The 26,133-nt window shown below is 38.2% G+C and overlaps 2 protein-coding genes across 2 annotated transcripts in view; both read right to left on the bottom strand.

Annotated features, from left to right (window-relative positions):
• The window catches only part of LOC127846049 (uncharacterized), an 11,210-nt gene extending 4,909 nt beyond the window's left edge, over positions 1-6,301 (bottom strand). Inside the window, exons 1-5 of the mRNA XM_052377225.1 lie at positions 6,266-6,301; positions 5,972-6,226; positions 5,198-5,251; positions 1,482-1,620; positions 205-320 (exon numbers count right to left, since the gene is read on the bottom strand). Coding sequence (XP_052233185.1) covers positions 205-320; positions 1,482-1,620; positions 5,198-5,251; positions 5,972-6,226; positions 6,266-6,301 — 600 coding nt within the window. The remainder of the gene's footprint in view (positions 1-204; positions 321-1,481; positions 1,621-5,197; positions 5,252-5,971; positions 6,227-6,265) is intronic.
• A 544-nt stretch (positions 6,302-6,845) lies between these two features.
• On the bottom strand, positions 6,846-19,459 carry LOC127846421 (uncharacterized). The gene is made up of 4 exons (XM_052377646.1): positions 19,220-19,459; positions 11,351-11,481; positions 9,274-9,398; positions 6,846-7,336 (listed from the first exon to the last, which is right to left on the bottom strand). The coding sequence occupies exons 1-4, from the start codon at positions 19,247-19,249 to the stop codon at positions 7,047-7,049; spliced, it is 576 nt and encodes a 191-aa protein (XP_052233606.1). The 5' UTR covers positions 19,250-19,459; the 3' UTR covers positions 6,846-7,046.
• Positions 19,460-26,133: the final 6,674 nt, after the last annotated feature.

Genomic DNA, 26,133 nt, shown 5'->3' with positions numbered 1-26,133 from the left:
GGTCCAACTATGACCCCATGGGCATGTTTAAAGCAGACTTCTTAGAAGACCGCATTACAAAAGGCGGGGCCAACTATGACCGCAGAGGCATGATTAAAGCAGACTTGGTAGAGGACCGCACTACAATAGGCGGGGCCAACTATGACCCCAGGAGCATGATTAAAGCAGCCTTTGAAGAGGGCCACACGAATAATTTGGCCTTACGTCCCATCGCTTTTCAGTTTCCTCCAGCCTCTCAAGTTGCGCTGAAATTATCTTCTTCTCCTTGTACAGCATCTTCAGCCGGAAGTGCTCGTGATCCAGCACCGCCACTATCAGACCTGCAAGCGTATGACAGGCGGATGGTCGGGAGAATTTCCGCGTTTGTGTCTATGATATTTACGTAAAACATAGTTTCTTTACCTCGACTGCTTCGACATCCAAAGGCTTATTTAAACGCACACGAGTTCTTTTCCTTGATAGAAGAAGTAATTAGCGTTTTGTGGGAGATCTAAAGAACGTTCCAGCTATGGGGATCGATCCCGTGTTTCACCTGCAAGCGGACATAGTTATTTCGCCGTTGCGTAGTGGATATGGTGTCCGCCTAACGAACGACATATCATGGGTTCAATCCTCACCGTAGGGGCATTCTTTAGATCTCCCCTCCAGACACCAAGTGCTCGTTCTTATACCCAGGAAACGGACTTGAGAGCGTTTCAATAAGACTTAGCATTCCAATACAATCCAGATAACATAAATATTTAACTAAGCGGACAATGGGCTAATATATGGGAGAATGTCCGGTGATTTGTCTTTCGATGTGAAATAGGGCCTTTCGCGCCCGAGGCTGCATTATGTGAGAGCACCGGATTGTTTCTAGCACTCATACCTAATGATCTCACAGTTAGGTAAAATAAATAAGTAAATATTATTTGGACGTATGGGGTTTTCACGAAAATATATATTACATTTTTGTTCGGTCTTAAGCGTGTACAAACTTATGCATTAACCGAATAGCCAGACAGACTGTCCGAGCATACAGTGCACTAACACAAACCAGCACACGCACATATGTCACCAACTTGCGCGAAACAAATAATGGAAATAACAGCAAGGTGTTACTGTTGCTCCTCGGAGATTTATGTTCTTACAAAACGACTTAAAATTTCGTGAGAGTAAACGGGTTATGTTCAAAACAATAATGGTTCCCGTGAAGCTAATTTAAACAACTGAACCGTGATTTGTTCGTATGTAGCTGAACGAAATAAATCATATATGAGCCGCGCGTTGGGAAAATTGGGCTTAATGCATATGCGTTTCATATCGTCCCAGATTTGCTTTTGCAGTTCAAACAAGCTTACCAGAGACGACACTTTACGCAGATGCATACACACCCGTTTACCCAGAGCTAGGCTGAATATCTCTACAAGATAAACGATGCTTAGTAGTGTTGATGACCGGAAAGCGCGGCAGGGCAGCAGACTCTCAGGAAGTGTACGTACTGTTGACGACTCGAATGACTCTCCATGGCAACAGGAAAGAGAGGATGAGCAGAGCGTCCTGCACCTTGAACTGTGTGAGGCCCCGCAGTAGCGCCACATCAACCACGAACGATACAATCACGACAATCGTATCGAATACCTGTAACAAACATCACAATTGTATCGAATACCTTTTAAAATCGCCACAATTGTGTCGAATACCTGTAACAATCACCACAATCGTATCGAGTACCTGTAACAATTAACACAATCATATCTAATACATGAAACAATCACCACAATCGTATCGAATACCTGTTGCAATAACCACAATCGTATCGAATACCTGTAGCAATCACCACAATCGTATAGAATACCTTTAACAATCACCACAGTCGTATCGAATACCTGTAACAATCCCCACAATCGTATCGAATACTTGTAATAATTACCACAATTGTATCGAATACCTGTAACAATCACAACAATTGTATCGAATACCTATGATAAACACCACAATCGTATCGAATACCCGCAACAATCACGACAGTCGTACCGAATACTTGTAATAATCACCACAATCATATCGATTACCTGTAAAATCACCATAGTCGTATCGAGTATCTGTAATAATTACCACAATCGTATTGAATACCTTTTACAATTACCACAATCGTATTGAATACATGAAACAATCATCATAATCGTATTGAATGACTGTAACAATCACCATAATCGTATCGGAAACTATAACACACGAATACGATCACCAAAGTCGTATCCCAAACCTGTAACAATCACCACAATCTTATCGATTACCTGTAACAATCACCACAATCGTATCGAATACCTGTAAAATCACCACAATCGTATCGAATACCTGTAACAATAACCACAATCGTATCGAATACCTGTGAAATCACCACAATCGTATTCAATACATGTACCAATTACCGCAATCGTATTAAATACATATGATAATCACCAAGCTCGTATCGAATACCTGCAAAAATCACCACAGTCGTATCGATTACCTGTAACAATAACCACAATCGTATCGAATACCTATAAAAATCACCACAATCGTATTATATACATGTAACAATTACCAAAATCGTATAAAATAAATATGATAATCACCACGATCGTATCGAATACCTGTAATAATCACCACACTCGTATCGATTACCTGTAACAATAACCAAAATCGTATCGAATACCTGTAAAATTACAACAATCGTATCTAATACATGTTACAATCACCACAATCGTATCGAACACCTGTAACAATAATAACAATCGTATCGAATACATGTAACAATCACCACAATCGTATCTAATACATATAACAATAGCCACAATCGTATCAAATACCTGTAACAATCACCACAATCGTATCGAATACCTATGAGTATCACCACACTCGTATTGAATACCTGCAACAATCACCTCAGTCGTATCGAATACCTGTAATAATCACCACAATCGTATCGAATACTTGTCACAATTACCACAATCGTATCGAATACCTGTGACAATCAACCCAATCGTATCGATGACATGTAACAATCACCACAATCGTATCGAATACCTGTTACAATTACCATAATCATATCGAATACCTTTAACACACGAATACGATCACAAAAGTCGTACCGAAAACCTGTAAGAATCACCACAATCGTATCGATTACCTGTAACAATTACCACAATCGTATCGAATACCTATAAGAATCACCACAAGCGTATTGACTACCTGTTACAATTTCCACAATCGTATCGAATACAAGTGACAATCACCACAATCGTATCGATGACATGCAACAATCACCACAATCGTAGCGAATGCCGATGATAATCACCACAATCGTATTGAATAACTGCAAAAATCACCACAGTCGTATCTAAAACCTGAAATAATCACCACACTCGTATCGATTACATGTAACAATCACAACAATCGTATCGAATACCTGTAAAATCACGACAATCGTATCTAATACATGAAACAATCACCACAATTGTATCGAACACCTGTTACAATCACCACAATCGTATCCAATACATGAAACAATCACCACTATCGTATCTTATTCCCGTTACAATCGCCACAATCGTATCGAATACCTGAAGCTATCACCACAATCGTATCAAATATCGCATGCTTGTAACAATAACCACAATCGTATCGAATCCATGTAACAGTCACCAAAATTGTATCAAATGCCTGTTGCAATCACCACAGTCGTATCGAATACATGTTACAATCAACACAACCGTATCGAATACCTATGATAATCACCACAATCGTATCGTATACCTGCAACAATCACCACAGTCGTATCGAATACCTGTAACAATTACCACAATCGTATCGAATAACTGTGACAAACACCACAATCGTATCGAATACATGTAACAATCACCACACTCGTATCGAGTACCTGTTACAATCATAATCGTATCGGAAACCTGTAACACACCAATACGATCACCAAAGTCGTATCAAAAACATGTAACAATCACAACAATCGTATCGTACACCTTTAACACACGAATAAAATAAGGTAAACTCATGGCAGTGTTACCTATCGTTTGAATGTACATTCTATGCTCTTTCCAATCATATCTCATCGAGGTGGTTGGCTTTAGTGACTTTCCTGGTATCGCCCTAAGTGGCAAATTTACCAGAGTGTGCATGCGTCCAATAATGTGTTACTATTTGGGTTAATGGTAGTTTCTCATTGGAATGATGCATAATTTCATTACTTATTTTTTCAAATGTATGTTAACATTTTTTTTGGTGAATAGTGTTCTTAAATAGAATGTTTGGCACCGTAAATATTGGTCATTATCAACGTTGACAAAAACACGAAATAGCAGGGGCAAGCAAGGTCACAAAGTCAATGTACTTCATGCTGAACGTATACACGTGTTTTTAACTCGACTTAGTGGTCAATGCACCCCGATAACAAATTCGTTCACATTTTGAAAAATAAATTAACTGTCAGAATCCTCGGCAAGTAACATTAATAAACATGCTTACTCTGTCATCGGTGTTAATACCAGGTTTTAATTAATTATTTTGTTTTTTTTTAGCTGTTAAGATAAGTAGTTAAGCATTATTCTCCGAATGAAGCTAGTTGTCCGATGTACAACATATTTATATCTTTAAAGCTGTTCTGATGTTTGTCATCTACCGCCGGAATGCGTATGGATATAGATATGTTGGCGAAATTCCGTCCGTGTGTGCGCGCGTGCGTATGTGCGTGCAAAACCACTTCCGAACGTCGAAAAAGCTCCTGCGTGCAACTGCTAACACATTGTGCTTGCAATTTATGTGAAATGTAAATATAATAATTATCTCCACTTGCTTCAGCGCGTACTGGCAAGATTTTAAGATTGCGTTTTAGGGGAGTTATTGCCCGTTTTTTAAATAAAAAAAATGCAAGCTTCTACGAAAATCTTATCATATATTTTGCATTCGACTTGACTGTGGCACATTCGTACAAAAATAAATATCCTCAAGTGCTTTTAAGAATATTGTCAATGTTTCGCCATTGCACTATTTCAAGGAGTTATTTTCTTGTGTGTATAATAAAATATATAAGCATGTGGGCGCCATTGCACATTTGTATGTGCCGAACGCTTTCGAGAACAATATCCCGTGTGCCAAACAGAAACACCATCAATGCATGCTATAAAAATACACATACATTGAAAAACGAAAAACTTACTTCCAATTTCTTGGACAAAAATTCTTTCCCCATGCAAATAATCTTCAGGATGCTCTGAAATGATATATATCAGTCATCAGTCATTTTGGCAGGTACTTCATTGACATCATGACCGCGTAAGGTGTTGTTCTTTTTGTTTTTGGGTTAAGACTTATTAAATGTCACAGCGTGAGACGCAACTATAAGACAACGTTGAACGTTGTTAAGCAAAAGCTGCAACAAACAAGCATGGTGTCTGACGTTAAAGCCCATACTTCAAATCATGATATACATGTACGATGCAAACATGCATGTAAGAAACAGTTTCATACATGTTATTCCTATGTGGTTCGTCCCACCGCGCCTTAGGCTGCATTTTGTGAGGACTTAATTGTTCTGTATGGCATAAATTTTCGGTCATTTGCTTCAAATAAAATATTGCCGGAGGTTAACAAATATTTATCTCTTGACAATGTCTGTATAGTGTTTGTGTTATTTTCTCATATTCAACAGTCCCACCGATACAGCTTTGTTTGTTCAAAAAGCTTATTGTATGTGCGTAACATGTCGTCCCATATTAGCCTGTGCAGTCCCCAAATGCTAATCAGGAAAGGCGATTCCCGCTAATGATAGTTTTTGTTTAAAGTCAGTTTCTTCTTTGCAAAAGTACACAAATGCAATAAACCAGTTGAATAACTGAAGCTGTACCAAGGGAACTGTTGAATATAAGAAAATAAGCCTAATTTTCCAAAGGCGAGGCTAAAACCTTTAGAAACATACGATAACGTGTTTTACCTCAAAGAACAGAATTCCGAGAATCGTGATACTGGCTTTGTGAAGGCCGTGCGCCACGTCCTCCCACACCGAGTGACCCGCTGTACCGTGAAGGCCGTGCGCCACGTCCTCCCACACCGACTGACCCGCTGCAGCGTGGGAACCGCCGTGGGTACCGTGGGGCTCGAGGTCGGGGAGCCGGGTCTCGTACACCGTTTCCGGTATAGTATGAAGGATGTTGCTGGCTGTGGGGAGTGGTGGGTGATCAGCACTTCTCTGTGATTGAAGTTGTTATTGCATACATAACGTGTGCACCCGTATCCACGTGAAAAACACGATGGTGACGTCCATGCCGTTTTATACCCTTGATAACTTGTGTTAATGGTTTAGATGCTGCTTACTTTCCAGCCGCATCAGCAAGAATGTGTTTATTTCGTATTAATATTCGCTTTTTATCTCGACTTTACTCGTTGCGAATTTTCTTAGCGGGAGCTCTTATTTTGTGAACCGCTATACAATTTTGCAGCGAGTAAAGTCTAGATAGAGAGCGAACATTCATACGATAAAAGCGCTAATCACTGTTGTCATATTGTTTGTCACTTGATAATCTGCGTATGGAATTTACAGTTTGGGTATTACCACTAGTCCAACAATATTATATAATCATACAAGAATAAATGTATGTGTGTTTTGTTGTGTACACAATGGTATACATGTTGTTTCTATAAAAAAATATAAGAGCAAATAGGAAGCTTCAATTTTACAATTGAACGTGGAATATATACAAGTTTATCTGGCATTTAAGAGTTAAAATGCATGGCGTAAGCGATGCACCCATATAGGTTTATATAAGCCGCGCTACGGAAAACGAGGCTTAATGCATATGCGTATAATTTCGTACCAGATTAGCGTTTGAACTCCGCACAGGCTAGTAAGGGACGACACTTACCAACTAGACAGAATATTCATTCAGAATACACTTCTTTTATCGAAAAAAATCAAATAAGGCGTAAAGTGTTTTCCCCGATTAGCCTGTGCGGACTACACAGACTAATCTGGGACGTCACTTTACGCCTAATTATTAAGCCCCATTTTCTCAGAGAGAGGCACATATATAATAACGAGTACAAACGTGTGTACTTGCCCTTAATCGCGATGCGTTACCAGCGTCAACATCAGACTGAAATGTTCCGTTAATTAACGTGATGTTATCCCCAGGCACATACATCACGTCAACGCGCGGAGGCCAATTGCAGTCGGCCGTGTACAGGTGCGCATAGAGATCGTCCAAGTTGTCCGTCGAGAAGCCGCTCAGATCGTCCGGGTAACGTTTGACCATCGTGTCAACGAACTTTTGTGACCGCTCTTCCGTTTTGTCGCGCAGTCCTGAAAATTCCATTTTAAATATTTTTGTTTCGTGAAGTTATATGTTAAATATATTTTCCTTTATTGCATAGGCAATCAGTCATTTGCCGTAAATATAATGTGCAATTAAATACAAACATTTCTGTCCTTGGCTCATATTCACCAAACAATTCTTAAACTTGGTTCTAAATAGTATGTAAAGTTAAATATTCAAACATTACTCAAATTTTTAGTTTAATTTTGAATTAACAACCTCTATGTACACCATTCTTCATTAAGCAATCTGCGTTAATGACAAAATAACCAGTTGCAGCATGTATACATTCAAATGTTGGATGTAATTTTTAGGTGGATGGGGTCGAAGTCTTTTATTTAGTATTGACTCTGAGAATGGTTTGGTGGATATGGGCCCTTATAATGTGTTTCACTATTCCTTTATTTAAAAGCCCATTAACACTCAAAATCAACAAATATTGTGTACAATATTTCGAAATTTAAAACAAACTAATGACAAATTATTGTTCCTTATAGCAAGACCCAAAATTTCAACGCTATATGTGGTCTGGTAACATCAATTTAACGCGATACCAAATGCTCGTATTTATGTTTGTGTGTCACAAAATATTCCATGTAAATTTCCGGTTACGATATCCGAACATTTACGAGCGAACGCGAGATTGGCTTCGGACAGCTTCTCGTGAGTTGTCATGAATACACTGATTTTGTATGGGTTAACTTTATTTTACGAAATATTTTGCGAAATATTCGTTGATTTTGAGTATTCATGTTTTAAGGCACAAACATATTTAGCCAAATACAAGAAAAGTCACGCTTGTATGTATCTAATATTTTGAGACTCGAACGCTCGAAAATTTTTGGTAAACACATCTGAGCCTCGCTCTAGGAAAACCGGGCTTAACGCATGTGTGTGTAAAATGTCGTTCCAGACTAGCCTGTTTAGTCCGCACAGGCTTCTGGAGTTTCGCTAAGCAGAGGCTTCCTTTAAATGCTAATCTGGGACGAAACTTTACGCACATGCATTAAACCCTATTTTCCCAAATCGATTCTCATATACAATATACACGTTGCCCCGACCTATTTCCGAACATTTCATATTTTAAATAATCCACCACACACTTTTTATGTCAGATTAATGCATTTCAAAATCTTGTATATACCGGTGTATAAAATATAGAGGATATTTGTTGGATTCGGTGGATTATCGATTTTAATTCACGAGTGATCATAGAAAATAATATTTTCACGAGTGGCGCAGCCACGAGTGAAAATATACATTTTATATGATCACGAGTGAATTAAAATCGATAATCCACCGAACCCAACAAATTTTCTTTTTATTTTATGCTTTATTTCACAGTTTATATACATTGTTAACGAGTTTAACTAAAGAATTACGTTGGGAAAATGACGTCATTTCGTCCAAAAAATGACGTCATTTAACATAAACAGTGAAAATTATCGATAATTTTCACTGATAATTTTCATTGTTTGAAACAGTGAAATTATCAGTTTTAATTCACTGATATTTCTCTATAAACCACCGGAAAGTATAAAATAAAAGGACTCATTCGTTTGTGGTTATTAAACCTTGTACATACATGTAGTGGGAAATAAACCCCATTTAAGCCTTGTGGACTCTCACATCCTTCCAAATTGGATCAATTTATTTCCAAAATTAGGGGTGTCTAGTATATTTATTTCTATATTTAGAATTTTTCTTACAGAAATTCCTTCCAGCAAACAGCGCAGACCCTGATGAGACGCCGTATCATGCGGCGTCTCATCTGGGTCTACGCTGTTTGCCGAGGACTTTTTTCTAGACGCTAAGCATAAATGGGTTAAACTCATATTTTATGGCATATTAAATATTTCCGAACATGTATGTATTTAAAAAAAGGCGTTTCAAGGCAGATTACTTGTTTAATACATTTCCGAACCTTTTATATAGTGGATATCGAGAATAAGCTCTCCGAGGACGAGGCAACAATCCACTAAATTCAACACCACGATCAGCATCAGAATGTGTTTACTGTGCAGGATTAACTCCCCATCATGGCGCAGCCTGTGAAACAAAAAACGAATACTGTTCAATAATTTAAATTCGTCGGCGTGAACATTGTGTGTTTGGGGGGGGGGGGGGGGTAAATAAAAATATATATTTTTTCGTGGACGCGTAAATTTGTTGATATATGATTTTGGAGAAGAAAATCGAAGAATCTTCGTCAGTCATTTTCCCATGTTTTGTTGTTAAATTCGTGTCACGGTAAACCCACGGTAAACGCACGAAATCAACAAAAATAAATGTCCAACAAATGTTAATGATTTTACAGTAGTACTTTCTCTGTTATTCCGTTTTTGCAGTGAATTGCACTGTTGCGAGTTGTGTGTTTATTTACGAATATTTGTGCTTGATTTATTTTGAAAAAAACTTGATTTCTGGAAAGCAATTTAAACAATCACCATTACTTATTTGGGAAATGCCCAGTAACGTATCTCGCCAAAGTATTCTCTCAAGTGCCGAGTTACGTACTCACCATATTATTCTCGTAAGTGTCCAGTAACGTACCTCGCCATATTATTCTCTAAAGTATCCAGTAACGTACCTCACCATATTATTCGCTCAAGTGTCCAGTTACGTACCTCGCCATAGTATTTTATAAAGTGCCCAGTTACGTAACTCGCCATAGTAATCTCTCAAGTTACCAGTTACGGACCTCGCCTTACAATTGTCTCAAGTTCCCAATCACAGACCTCTCCATATTATTGTTCGTAAGTGCCCAGTCACGTAACTCGCCATATTATTCTCGTAAGTGCCAGTTTACGTACCTCGCCATCTTATTCTCTAAAGAGTCCAGTTACGTACCTCGTCATACTATTTTATCAAGCGCCCAGTCACGTACCCGGCCATCTTATTCTCGCAAGTGTCCAGTCACGTACCTCGCCATATTATTCTCAAAAGTGCCGTGTTACGTTCTACGCCATAATATTCTGTCAAGTGCACAGTTACGTACCTCGCCATATTATTTTTTCGAGCGCCCAATCACGTACCTCGCCATATTATTCTCTGAAGTGCCCAGTCACGTACCTCGCCATATTATTCTCTAAAGTGCCACGTTACGTTCCTCGCCATCTTATTCTCTCACGTGTCCAGTAACGTACCTCGCCATAATATTCTCTTAAGTGTCCAGTTACATACCTCGCCATATTATGCTCAAGTGCCCAGTTACGTACCTCGCCATATTATTCTCTCAAGCGTCCAGTCACGTACCTCGCCATATTATTCTCTCAAGTTTCCAGTCACGTACCTCACAATATTATTCTCTCAATTGCCCGGCTACGTATTGCGCCATATTATTATCTGAAGTGCCCATAAACGTACCTCGCCATCCTATTCTCTCAAGTGCCCCGTTACCTCGCCATCGTATTCTCTCAAGTGCCCAGTTACGTACCTCGCCATGTTATTATCTCATGTGCCCCGTTACGTGCCTCGCCATCTTAGTCTCTCATGTGCCCCGTTACGTATCTCGCCATCTTATTCTCTCATGTGCTCCGTAACGTACCTCGCCATCCTATTCTCTCAAGTGCCCCGTTACGTACCTCGCCATCTTATTCTCTCATGTGCCCAATTACGTACCTCGCCATACTATTCTCTGAAGTAACGTATAATACAATCGCCTGATCCCAGTTGCCAATTAACGCGTCTAAGAATTGTATTATCCTTATTGCCTAGTAATTTAGCTCACAATTTTATTATCCAAAGTGCCAAGTGATGTATCTCACAATGTTTTTTTTCCAAAGTGCCCAGTTAAGTATCTCGCCGGGGCGTAATTAATATGGTGCCCACATAGAGACCGAGAGGTCATTGGTTCGATCCCTACTGTGCGAGCGTTCTTTAGATCTCCCCCAAAGACACCAAGTATTGGTTTTATGCAGGACACGCACTCAACAGCTTATAAAAGACCTTAGGTTTTCGATGCAAATCGATCTAAAATAAATAGGTTTCAACTAATGTACCTCGCAAGTTTATTCTTCCGCGGTGGGAAGCAGCTTTCCCTGCGTATTTCCTTCTCCAAGACATGCTCGGTGCGCTCGAGCTGGGAACCGGTATAGGTCAGAGTAAACCCTAACTGCCTTGACAGAAAACTCTGCAAGAATAGGTCAGACGGTATTGCTCAGAGTGAACTTTTATGCCTGGACAGAAGCCTCTGCAAGAATAGGTCAGACGGTATAGCTCAGAGTGAACCCTGACTGCCTGGGCAGAAGACTCTGCAAGAATAGGTCAGGCGGTATAGGTCAGAGTGAGCCCTGACTGCCTGAACAGGAGACTCTGCATGCAAGTATAGGTCAGACGGTATAGGTCGGAGTGAACGCTAATTGCCTTCACAGGAAACTCTGCAAGAATAGGTCAGACGGTATAGCTCAGAGTGAACCTTTACTGCCTGGGCAGAAGACTCTGCAAGAATAGGTCAGACTGTATAGGTCAGAGTGAACACTGACTGCCTGAACAGGCGACTCTGCATGCAAGTATAGGTCAGACGGTATAGGTCAGAGTAAGCCCTTACTGCCTAGACAGGAGACACTGCAAGTATAGGTTTTAATGTCTGAATGTGAAAATATGGCGACGGAAGATTGTTGATTTTTACATTAAGTTTAATGTTAATATTACGAGAAAGAAGGGCCGGAATGTTATATCGGCCCGTATTAATTTGATTTTGCCGATAGTTAATGCGTTTAAAATAAAATAAGCAATTAGCACATTGCGATGGATAATTACATTTTATGATAAGCACATTTGAGCCGTGTTCTGAGAAAACTGGGCATAATGCATGTGCGTAAAGTGTCGTCCCAGATTAGCCTGTGCAGTCCGCACAGGCTAATCAGGGACGACACTTTCCGCTTTTATGATAGTTTCTGTTTAAAGGAAATCTCTTCTTAGCAAAAATCTAGTTTAGGCGGAAGTGTCGTTCCTGATTATCCTGTTTGGACAGCACAGGCTAATCTGGGTCGAAACTTCACGCACAAGCATTATGCACAGTTTTTTTCAGAACGCAACTCAACTTTAATGAGTAAAACAAAACACTGTTTGCCTCAAATTTTGTGTTATTTAGAAATCGTTTTCCCTTAAATAACAATACCAGGGTGCAGGATCACGTGGCTTTGTGGGGTTCACAATTGAACGTAAATGGATGTAAACACTAAACACACCGGTATGTGGTCATTTTTCATGATAACTTTCTAAACCATTGTTTTTATTTAGATTTGCAACAAGTGCATCAAAGACAGTTTTGTTATCGTGCTTATAACAGTGTTAAATACATTAGAATTACTTTATTTAAGCCTGTGATCTTGGCCAAATATTCACGATGTAGCGCATTCATGTTCACGGTAATGCTTCACGCAACGTGAAATTTTGGCACCGATTCAAGACGAATTCAATGATTTATTCCTATATCATAACATATCGTCACAAAATTCGCAAAATACTGTCTTTTATAAACTAAATATTTTCGCAAATGAATCTCAAAAACTTAAAATCTTTGCAAAGATAAAGTCCTCAACGGTGTGTTTACATTCTGTAAAGCCCGTGTGTAAACCCCTGTGAACCCCGTTGATCCTTCACCCTGGTATGGTGTCTATCGAAGTCACCTTACGGTGCTTATGTTAGACACATAATTTGTTGAGTCAAGTAAATATATCTAAACGATGCAGTCGACAGCAATCTACGTTATTGATTGGACAATTCAACATAATTAAGCTTTGTCGGACCGTATTTGGTACAAAAACGAATATGGTACAAGTTTGTACCATATTCGGCCGAATATGGTACAACTGTCTAATTGTACCATATACGTATCTGCAGTTTTGGGGTAAAATGCCTGACCGAATATGGTACAAACTTGTACCATATTCGGATGAAAAATGTACCACATTCGTTCCGAATATGATACACACTCATCATCGTAATCATCATCATTATCATCATCGTTATCTCATCATCATCATCATCATCATCATCATCGTTATCTCATCATCATCATCATCATCATCATCATCATCATCATCATCATCATCATCATCATCATCATCATCATCATCATCACATCAATTATCAACACCCCAATGATCATCATCGTTGTTATCTTTACCAACAACACCATCATCATCACCATCAAAACCAACATCATCATATCCATTATCATGATCGTAATGGTGATCACAAAAGTTTTTTTTGTGATGATAATGACAGCGATGTTTTCGGTCGATAATGAGGATGTTGTGATGATGATGACGACGATGAGAATATCATCATCATCATCGGCCAATAAACATCGCCATCATCATCATCACAAATATTTTGTTATCATCATCATCATTATCATCATCGTCGGCCGATAAACATCGCCGTCATCATCATCTAAAAACTTATCATCATCATTATAACCATCATCATCGTCCGATAAACATCGCTGTCATCATCATCCCAAAACGTTTGTTATCATCATCATCATCATCATTATCATCATCATCATCATCATCACCACAATCATCAAACCCCAATCATCATAACCACTGTCATCATCAACACCACCACCATCATCATTACAATTTTTTTACCATCATCATCATCACAAATGTTTTGTCATCATCATCATCACATATTCATTTTACATTTTGTATTTTATAATTTGTTTCATTCAAGAGATTCAACAAACTTGTACTTTTTTCATTTATTGGTATACTGACAGGATTTTTCAAAGTAATATTGAAGAACATAGAACAGCATTTAAATTTTAATCCAACTGTAGCATTTTGACAAGACATAATATACATATATACATTCATTTTAGTAGCAGCCAAAATATCCCAAATGTGCTTCGTAAAAAGTTACCAGTAAATGAGCAAATGACAACAAATTTCCGGTAGAAGAACATAATCATCAATCACAAAAATAACATAACAGGTTTCCAAACACCGATATACATGTATATTTCACCTGTAATGTCTGTACATGACATCTATGATATCATACCAACCGATTCCACTAACACGCAAACGCAGCCATGCGTTTGCCCATTTTGGCCCCTTGATGATTTCTTTTATTGCCGAAATAAGACCGCTGTTTCTGCCCGCTCTTGTTAATAGGAAACGAACGCTAACAGGATTTCTGTTACTAGTATCTAGTCCAATATCCGGCCGAATGTAAATTCTAGGTGTTTGCAAACTCATTGACCTTATTAAATCTCTAAAGGGTTTGCCGACCTTCGCCAACACAAACTGGATTGACGGGTTTGATTGTATGCAGAACTTAAAAATTTCAACTTGAATGTGAAGTGGTAACATCAGAAATGGAAAAGTCGTTCGCTTCTGTGCCCTCCTATTGTTTATCATATCTTGAAGCTCTTTCAGGGCTGAACACACAGAGACGTCACCTTTGTCGCCAGAGTCACCGTTGTCGCCGGAGTCACCGTTGTCGCCAGACGCAGCGTTGTCGCCGGAGTCACCGTTGTCGCCGGAGTCACCGTTGTCGCTGGAGTCACCGTTGTCGCCGGAGTCACCGTTGTCGCAAGAGTCACCGTTGTCGCCAGACGCAGCGTTGTCGCCAGATGCAGTGTTGTCGCCAGACGCAGCGTTGTCGCCGGAGTCACCGTTGTCGCCAGACGCAGCGTTGTCGCCGGAGTCACCGTTGTCGCCGGAGTCACCGTTGTCGCTGGAGTCACCGTTGTCGCCGGAGTCACCGTTGTCGCAAGAGTCACCGTTGTCGCCAGACGCAGCGTTGTCGCCAGATGCAGTGTTGTCGCCAGACGCAGCGGTGTCGCCGGAGTCACCGTTGTCGCCAGAGTCACCGTTGTCGCCAGACGCAGCGTTGTCGCCTGACGCAGCGTTGTCGCCAGACGCAGCGCTGTCGCCAGAGTCACCGTTGTCATACGACTGTTCTAAGCGTGACATAATGTCCTTGTACACGCGTTGATTGATACGGATACTAACGTAATGCATGCCAAATCCTTCTGGGAAATACCCCAATGCAATTGTTCCAACATCACCATCGAACTTTCCATCTGCTGACACAATTGATGAGTGTTCTAGTCCTCGGGTAGAAACTACCAGGCACTGCAAATTATATTCTCTCATAAGTGCAATGAGCGTGAGGTTGTCGCCGTATGTCCCATTCTTAGACATATTCTTAACGTATTCATCAAATGTTTCATCATAGACAAAAGTTTCATAGAAATATCTGTTTTCTACAATGTGATGGACTGCTTCCTTACGTAAAGCATCTACGTCTTTGTATATACCAATTTTACCAAGTTGATGCGATATAGCAGCAAATTGACAATTTCCATCCGGATTTGGGTCCATGGCAATATTCACCCCATCCAACAACTGCAGATTTTCATGGTGTGTTAAAACATGATAGTACTTAGTTCTGTGATTTTGTTTCTCTGAGCGGTTCTGTTTTAATGAATGTTTTTTAATTTTTCGTTGTTTCTCTAACGCAACAGTTAGGCTAGTCATGTTTTCGACCCCAACCGATTTGCTTACGAATCCAAGTTCGGGTTTGTTCGGTACTTGAAATGACACGATATAAACACCATTTCGTTTTACTTTTTCTACCTTGCCTTCGATAACATATCTTTTGGTTGGCACCCTGGATTTTCGAAAGGGATAGCGAATTAATACTGTCTCTCCTACTTTGTACTTGCTTGGGGAAGTTGCGTTTTTCAACAGCGACCTGTAAGCCTTTTTATTTGCTCGCCGTATGGTTTTCTTTATTTCACGAGAACTATGACGTTCTTTGGTAAAAACATGACTCCTTCCGTAGTAGGCTTCAAAGGGCGTGAGACCCCCAAGAACTCGTTTGAAACTTGTGTTTATGGCATAGGCTAAATCTTGAAGCCCTTCGACCCAGTTAAATCCACGTTTACTTTTTGTTGCAAATAGAATCTTGGCCTTTATAACACTGTTTGACCTTTCACACTTGCCCTGTGATTGAGGATGATACGGCCTACTATTGATCATTTTGATGTTGTACTTGTTCAACAAAAGTTTCATACTAGGGCCTTTAAATTCCAGTCCGTTGTCACATTGGATGATGTCAGGGGCAAGGTTAACCATCAACACGTCCTCTAATGCCTTTGCAACTTCACGCGAACTCTTCGTTTTCAGGGGTTTTGGCATAACGTACCTAGAATAAACGTCCACGACTTGTAGAATATAACTGTATGTGGACCCCTTGTAGCTAACACTTTGATTTTTCATGTTAATTATGTCAATCTGCCATCTTTTGCCTGGTTCCTCTTCTGTAATTGTCTTTGGCTTTGGCTTGTTTGTAAATCTCGGATACTTCTCATGGTAATACTTGCTATTGTACAGTATTTCAAGGATAGCTTGTTCCGAGAACCCCGTGTAATTTACTTTCAGTTTGTTGTAAATAACCCTTGCTCCACATCCTTTGTTTTCCATGAACATCTTCTCAACAAATCTAGGAAGATCTTCTTTCACAAGGACTTGCTTTCCGCCACACAATAAAGAACCCCGGTCACCAAGCTCGAAGTCCTTACGTTTTCTAATCATGGCCAAACAATTATTCTCTTCAGGTGTCCGTTTCTTCACAGGGACATCGAACGATCCGTTTAAACATCTGACAATAATGTCGTACTTCGACCTGGGCAAGCACCCTAATTGCTTCCTTTTTCTCCTAATTGCTTCCTTCATCTGAAATAATATAATAAGTTATTATACATTTATACTTCATTAGTTAATAGAGCTTGTATTGAACACCGCGTGTCGAAAACGAATGTCTCACGACATGAGCTGAGCTAAAATCACTCGTCTGATAGCTCCGCTAAAATTTACAATCCGAACTTCCGGGCAATATGCGCAATGAAAGTAGCAAGTACTTCATGTAAAGTTTCATTGAAATCCAACCGAATTCAAATTCAGGGGAAAAATAGCGGGCAAACTTATGGCGGTCAACGGACAAACGGTCTGTAGAAACCAATGCTACGTGGATGGAAGGGATATAAAGAAGGGGCCCTGGGGGCCTAGGTCGCTCACCAGAAGTCACGACTAGGCAGGGTTCGAAGGTCAAAGACCTATAAACTCCATAAAATTTAAAATGTTCAAATCTACAGATTACAGGAGCTCGATCTGATTTTGGTGGAAAATACACTTTCGAAAAAATGACTGTAGCTTAAATATTTTAGCAGTTTAGGAGTTACGCACCCGGAAGGAATGCCACGGACAATTGGATAGACGGACGGACAACTGCAAATGCACTCTGAGGGGGGGGGGGGGGGCATAAAACATAAAAATCAATGCATGTTAAAACATCAATGCATATTAAGACAACTGAAAATTAAAATTATGTACAGTACTTACTGTCAAGAATTCTTTTGAAGTTTGAAGAAAGTTTGGATTTCAATTCTTTCTAGTCGAAAATCACAACTTTTCTTGCCGACCGCCAAGTCAAATATGGTTACTGACTTCTGAGTAAGACTCGTGTGCAAAATTCCCGCCTTTTTAAAGCGGCACGTTATCAAAGAAAAAATCGGAAACTTCAAAGCTTTGTCGGCTTCTCAGCAATATGACGTCGGAACGACAAATCAACTTTACAAAGTAATGTTTAGGAATACAGTCACACCTGTCTAAAGCAGCCAGTCAAACATCCTTATTTTTGGAGAGATATATTCATTTAAAAGAGCTCAAAATCTCTTAAATCGGATTTTGGTGAAAATACACTTTCGAAAAAAAAAGTTTTAAAAATTTGAAAATTGCTATTAATGATCTCCACGAAAGTATCTGGCCCGCCCGGGAATCGAACCCAGGCCGCCTGAGTGCCAATCTGACGCGCAACCGACTGAGCTAGCCGGCGAAACAGTTACACAACCAGCAAAATCCATGTAAAGTGTGGTTAGGTTAGCTGTTTCTGTTACTGCTAGTTACGACGACGACGACGACGACGACGACGACGACGACGATGATGATGATGATGATGATGATGATGATGATGATGATGTTGATACTTTTGTCACTTCCAATATTAGGTTAATACAATGTATTTGAGTTTGAAAAAAAGTTTACACATCGGCAGACTATTTCATTTATTAAGAAATACATAATTTATGTACCATATACGTAGGCCATTTTCATTTTTATGAGTTTTTTTGGTATGTACCAAATACGTTTTGGCGAGCATAGAAAAACTTATTCCAACCGAATATGGTACAATGTTTGTACCATATTCGGTCGAAAATTGTACCATCTTCGGTCCGAGTATGGTACATTTGTACCATATTCGGCCGAATATGGTACAAATGTACCATATTCGTTTTTGTACCAAATACGGTCCGACAGGGCTTAATAGCGTTTGAATAAGCCCCAGGCTTTTGTTGCAAACGAGCTTTAATAAGTACGTTTTAACTTAACATGTTATTAAACCCCGCTTGAAAGACTTCATAAATAGCACTACATACGTAACTTTTAATAAAAAGCTTGGAAGGTAAATAAATTATTGTAATTGATGCGTCGCGCTCTGGAAATACCGGGCTTAATGTATGCGCGTAAAGTGTCGTCCCATTTTTGCATTATGCCGCCCGAACGGACTAAAAACTGACGGCACTTTCCTTTTTCTTTTCGTTAAATGGAAGTCTAAAACAAAATAAAGTCACTGCGGAAAGTGTCGTCCCTGATTAGCCTGTGCGCACTGCACAGGCTAATCTCGAACGATACTTTACGCACATGCATTAAGCCCGTATTTCCCAGAGCGTGGCTCATTTGTTACCGATACAACACCCGACCTATAATTAATGGTGTCAGGTGATACAAAATGTATTCTAAAATGTATTTTATACATGAATAACTTTATCGAAAAAATATACTTACAGCGTTCGACATCCGTTTAAGGTTCGACATAGTTGTTCTAATCTAATAAGTAACAATTACGTTAAATGAACCACGTACATTCAACACCCGTACAAGAACCATAAAATCTCAATGATTAAAGTTAAGTACTTCGGTTGTGTTCCAAGGCACGAAAACAAGAGTGTATGCGCTTTGTTACTTAACAGAGTTAACACTTGATTGTATTTTTTACATGAGTATTGTGATACCGTTTCATACCACAGCGGCCTTTTAAAGGTAGTGCAAGTAAAAGGATGAAACAGACACAAAGTGTGATACAAGTGTATGTAATGAAGATGTTCCGCTGTTTTAAAGGTGACGTTGTCAATTATGTTAGGTTGATATGTAAACAAACAAAATTTGCATTTTATTGCGTGACGTAGTCTTTGAAAGACATTATACGTGAATATCTATACATTCAAACAAAATGATCATGTATGCATTTCGGAAACAAGCATGAAAATCCTCCATGAATAGTACATGCTGGTCTTTGAATCTATATCGTCGATACTCATAGCCATAATGTTTCATAGACTGAAACTAAAAGTCTTAAGTTTAACCATATTCTTTTTTTTTTATTTATTATTATTGTCATTTACCTCTAACTTTGGGATTTGAATAGTTTCGGACTTGAAAAAAAATTGTATGATGTCATGTCATAAATTCCTCCTCCTCCTACTACTTCTACTACTTCTGCGACTGCTGCTGCTGCTGCTGCTGCTACTACTACTACTACTACCACTACTACTACTACAACAACAACAACTATTACTGCTACTACTACTACTACAACAACAACTACTACTACTACTACTACTACTACTACTGCTACTACTACTACTACTACTACTACTACTACTACTACTACTACTACTACTACTACTACTACTACTACTACTACTACTACTACTACTACTATTACTACTACTACTACTACTACTACTACTACTAGTACTACTACTACTACTACTACTACTACCACTACTACTACTACTACTACTACTATTACTACTACTACTACTTCTTCTACTACTACTACTACAACTACTACTACTACTACTACTACTACTACTACTACCACTACTACTACTACTACTACTACTACTACTACAACTACTACTACAACTACTACTACTACTACTACTACTACTACTACTACAACTACAATTATTATGATTATTATGATTATTATTATTATAATTATTATTATTATTATTATTAGTAGTAGTAGTAGTAGTAGTAGTAGTAGTAGTAGCAGCAGTAGTAGTAGTAGTAGTAGTAGTAGTAGTAGTAGAAGTAGTAGTGGAAGTAGTAGTATAGATCTTTTTATTTCGTACTTTATATACGAACTGACATTATAAAACACAATCAGGAATTGTGTCTGGTGCGTGAACGTTCGTTCCAAAGTATAATTTGAATTGGCATTTGAATAATATTATATTAAAAACATATCAACTAAAACAATAACATTTCGTGGGTAACATAAGAAGAAAACTGTTAGCCTTGCTGAGGGTAAACAAGGCTTATTGTACGTAAAGTGTCCTCCAAGATTAGCCAGCGCAATCCGCATAGGCCTATCTGGGACAACACATTCCTCTTTCTGGATTCCGTTTACATGAAGTTTCTCCTAAATGGCGATCCTGCCTAGGCGGAAAGTGTCGTCCCTGATAAGCCTGTGTGCAGAGCCTTGTTTTACTAGAGCGAGGTTCGTATAATGTTAACTCATTTTGCGAATCAAAGCCTGGGTAACATTCTTTAATAATAAAATGCGTCCTTTACCTCTTACGCCAGTTTATAGAGGTTACCGACAGTTTTGTGTATATAAATTGTTAAACGGTGATAATAAGACATCTTCATTAATCAGAATATTAATTTATTGCAGTGTCTTTGAGTAATCTTGCACATACTTTGACTAAAATGTATAAGGTATGTTGTGACATGTTTATTATTTGTGATTTTAATGCCTCTTATTGTACTGTATAATATTGTAATATTGTACTACTCGTTTTCATCCAAAACCATGTTGACGATTTCGCATTTTAAGTGTATTTAATGGAAATATTAAATATTGGCCGTGGTCTGTAAACAGGGGGTTATAGGCATGTGCATAAATTGTCGTCCAAGATTAGCCTGTGCAGTCCACACAGGCTAATCAGAGAAGACACTTTCCGCTTTTATGATATTTTTCGCCTAAAGAAGTCTCTTCTTAGCAGAAATAAAGCTTAGGCGAAAAATGTCGTCCCTTATTAGCTTTGCGGACTGCACAGGCTAATCCGAGACGACGCTTAACGCACATGCTTTAAACCCCAATTTCACACAACGCCGCTCATATACATTTGTTAAGTATACCATTTAATGTTTAATCTTGGCAGATGTGAGCATAGGGGTTATATAGAGTTCAAATAAGGTAACAAGAGTACAGTTCACGTACGGAAATAAAGGATGGATGTTGTTCCTCTTGAATGACTTTTATGAGTACATACGAGTTGGATAATTGCAACTAGAGATGGATGTGAAAACTATTTGCGACAACAATACAAGGTTAGCCGAAAACACAGTGATTGATATATAGAAACAGGAATTGATATACAGATTGATATAAAGCGCACATCGTTTGATATGTGTAACACATAGATTGATGTGTGTAACACAGAGAATGATATATAAAACACAGAGATTGATATGTGTAACACGGAGATTGATGTGTAACACAAAGAATGGTATGTGAAACCCAGAGATTGATATGTGTAACACGGAGATTGATTTGTTGAACTCACATATTGAAATGTGGCACACAGACATTGATATGTGGACACTCTACAAGCATGTACAAGTTACAATGACGTCGTATTTTATGCGTTATTTAGCTTGCTCGAAAACAAGCAAACAAGTTATAATCCGCATTTTAATTAAACAAATGCATTTTAAAAAAGGTTATTAGCATATTCCTAAAGTTATTTTAATGCGTGCCATTACATTTCTTAACTTGACACATTTAATTGAGCCTCGCTATTGGAAATGTTAGTAAATGCGTGTCCGAGTTTTGTCCCAGATAAGCCTTTGCAGTCCGTCAATTCGTCAGTACGTGAACCGTTCCTTTAAAGACGTAAATTCAACAAGGTGTTTATCCTGCTTCAAAACGGAGAAATACGCTCTACACAATTACAAAGAAGAAATAGTACACGCGTAAATACAACAATATGTTTGTCACCGACAGTGAATATGATATTTTATATAAAGATTTTAATAAGCACTATTTATTAGAATACAATATTGTTGATTAATGCCAACACTCTTATCATAATATCATATTGTATTTTATATGACAAGGCACATTTGTTGAAATATGCTACAGATTCTATGTGAAAAAAACGCGCCGAGGTTTACTCAAATAACGCCTTTGAAAACGTCACTGACAGATGCCAGGTGTAATATTTTATATGACATGCACGTTTGTTGAAATATGCGATGCATAGTACGATAACAACCGCACAGGCTTTCTTAATTAACCCATTATAAATTAGAAAAAAAACATGCATGTAGATGCCTAAGCGTACAATAGCACTTGATTGTTTCTCGGTTTCACAGTTTGCGACGATGACGTAATTATTTATATGTATATATCTAAGAAGTTTAAATGCACAATCAATTAAAGATAAGTTTGCCTCCTGTTCAATTGGGTGAAAAAAAAAGATTTTAGTGCATTTTTGCATTAAATATATATACAAACAAACTTGAAGGGTAAACACTTTAAACACACATTAATCAGATTGACTCATCTCGATTTAAAGCCCGTGCGGCAAACAAACACACTCATGTTGATTCAGTATCGAATCAAGTCGTCAATGTGTGAAATTATTTTTTATTATCGTCAACTTAATCTTCTCAGTTGTTAATGTGTATTTCGAAGTTTATTAGACCCTTTCGGGCCGGAGGCTACATTATGTATGAGCCCGGAGTTTACCTAATTAACTACTAGACTCACGAAGGTTTGGACGAATGAACGAAAATAGCCGCAATGTCCCGATTATTCTAGTTTATAATGAAAATATGGCGATGACTAACAAAACAGTCCCTTTAATTCCGAATTACCAGAATAATTACATTCATGCTCTCACGGGCAAGTGTTCTCCAGATATCTTTCAAACACTGACCTGTCTATGGACAAATCAGTGTGCATGATTGAAGCCCCCGTGACCTTGACCTTTGATTTGTTGACCTCAAAGTAGACTTGTGCCTTCCTTTTCTCCCGAATAATCAGGATACCAACTTGAATTTACTTATTCAAAGGCGTCCTCCAGATATCGTACGGAAACTTTTTAATTTACAAGCTCATGTGACCTACACGATCGGCCTTTTGACATTTTATTGGCTATGAGTCTTATTTTCCTTTTAAGAAACCAGTATACCTATTTCAATGATCGTATGTCAAAGTATTATCTACATTGCGTGTGGTAATGCAATTAATTGTCTATACTTGTTGACTTGTAATTAATTATCTCCTTTATTTGCAAAGTGTTCAGATGATTATACGTATTTTAACAGGTTCAAAACTACTACCGGTAGTTTGTAATTATCTGGTGTACAGTTGTTATCCAAATTTGAAGTATTCCTTATATTTATTTATTCAATGAGGGTTTTAAACACTTATGTTTAATTGTTGATGAATGTAAATAAATCAGAATCGTATTACTTAATATTATGATAGTAAATATTGTATGTTTTCTTCATTTTTGGTATTTTGTATTCGTTGTTTACAAGGAGATATAAATGTGTTTTAACTGTTAAAAGTGTGCTTTAGTATTGAAAACGAATGAAACCTTTTACAAACCATCTCCACTGTTTAAGACAGATATATATTTGTGTAAACGCCTTCGCCATCGGCGGTCACGTTCGCTGATTATATGCAAATATATTTGATTAACTTACTCAAGCCTCATACACAAACTATTTCATTTAAATAACAATTAAGTCTGTAAAGGAATTGTAGTCTAATATATGCTTTTAAACGCTCATTCTCTCGGGTTGGCTTATACGTGAATGCTTTATACGATTAATCCCCTCTCTTGGATAACCGGACCTAATGTATGCGCATCGAATGTCGTCCCAGAGTAGACTGTGCAGTGTACACATGCTAATCAAGGATTACGCTTACCGCCTCGATTGGATTTTCACTTAGAATATACTTTCTTTAAACGAAAATTTATAAAACAGGAAAGTGTCATCTCTGAAGAGCATGTGTGTACTGCACAGGCTCATCTGTGTCGACATTTTACGCACATGTATTAGACCCCATTTTCCCAGAACAAGGATCAATTTTTGAAGTGACAAAATCATGCACGGTTGAGCAACATTCATAATCCGTTTATCTGAGTTAAAATTGTAACTGATTTGATGGATGCATCTTTTATAAATTTCTATTTGAAGTTCAGCCGCCGTCAATCAGTAACACTTGCAAATATATCAATATATCATATAATTATAATTATATTATATTATATTACCTTCAGTTATTTATTTTGTTGTATTAAACAGTATAAAACTAAGGTAAACACGTCAGGAAACACGAGTTTTCTTAAGTTAAAAACGTGTTACTATTAATTACACGGGTTTACAATAATTTAAATCGCCTAGTTATGCAGAAACTCTTCACTAGCTGAAAATGAGAAGATAAGTACAATGTGTTGTAAAAAATAAAAACGGCAGCTTAGCAAACATAATTTTACTAAAGAATAACCGAACTTCGCCGCCCCGCCCATTTCTTTCTACAATCATCTTCATGAACATAAGAATAATTATGAGCAAAACTTTGCCAACAGCTTATCAGAGATCATCCGGAAGATTAATTCGACCTATGATTTCAGTATGAACATATCGCTTTCTGTGTTCATAATGAGGGTTCACATATTTACTCGCATCTGCTAAAGCTAACAAGAGGGAACTGAGCCTAAGATATGTTTTACCCAGTGCGACGCTATTGGAAAATGGGGCTTAATGCATGCTCGTAAAGTGTCGTCTCTGTTTAGCCTGTGCAGTGCTGATCATGGGCGAGACGTTCCGCCTTAACTGAAATTTCAGCTAGGAAGAGATGTCTTTGAAATGAAAAGTTCCATAAAAACGGAAAGTGTCGTCTCTGATAAGTCTGTGCGGACTGCACATGTTAATAATTGACGGCACATGCATTTAGTCCAGTTTTGCAAGAGCGATTACGTATTACGTATCATGCGAAATACGAGATATAAAGACATCCGTTTGGCGATGGAACCATCGGACGCCGATAAGCTAGTGCGTCGCTAATTAATTTTAGAATTTTTGAGGGCGCATATGATTATGTATGTGCACTTTGTTTACGACAACATATAATCAACCCAGTATGTGCACATAATTTGAGATGCTATTAATGAGGTAGGGGACTAAGGGTAAGAAATCACAATTGGGTTATTTGTGTTCTCATTATAATCTAATTCCATTAATACATAGCTTTTGCAAATTTGAAGAACTTTTAACGCGTAATGAAACAGCGTAATGATAACATATTCTCCAGCCGACATATCATCGTACTAGAAAAATACACAAATTATGTTCATTATTTTATGTAACGTATATTTAATACTTTTAAACAGTTTTGTCGGCATCCATGGGCATAACAACAACAACTATACGATGTTAATACAAACAATACATGTATAAACTTACGTAAAATAAATAGTAGCCGTATGAAAATTAAGGACATGTTCAACCAAGATAAATATGTGTTCCCAAACACCAAAGTAAAATCGGGTCATGTGGAAAAAAAGTTATAGAATGTTATATTTAACCAAAAGTAGGTACATAGATGTATTATTACAATAACAAACACATACAATCTTTTACTGTCATATAAGATCCATTTGTGC

Source organism: Dreissena polymorpha, chromosome 9, assembly GCF_020536995.1.
Source record: "Dreissena polymorpha isolate Duluth1 chromosome 9, UMN_Dpol_1.0, whole genome shotgun sequence".
NCBI classification, from domain to species: Eukaryota; Metazoa; Mollusca; class Bivalvia; order Myida; family Dreissenidae; genus Dreissena; species Dreissena polymorpha.
The sequence above is the reverse complement of the archived record's forward strand: the minus strand, read 5'-3'. Positions and strand labels throughout refer to the sequence as shown.

What these genes read in the sequence shown, in the direction of transcription:
- LOC127846421 (XM_052377646.1), bottom strand. Translation starts at nt 19,249, where the DNA reads ATGTCGAACCTTAAACGGATGTCGAACGCT. An exon ending in CGGAAGAATAAACTTGCGAG is followed by an intron (nt 9,399 to 11,350) that starts GTACATTAGTTG and finishes TTTGTTTCACAG; the next exon opens with GCTGCGCCATGATGGGGAGT. An exon ending in CGATATCCACTATATAAAAG is followed by an intron (nt 7,337 to 9,273) that starts GTTCGGAAATGT and finishes TGGAATTTTCAG; the next exon opens with GACTGCGCGACAAAACGGAA.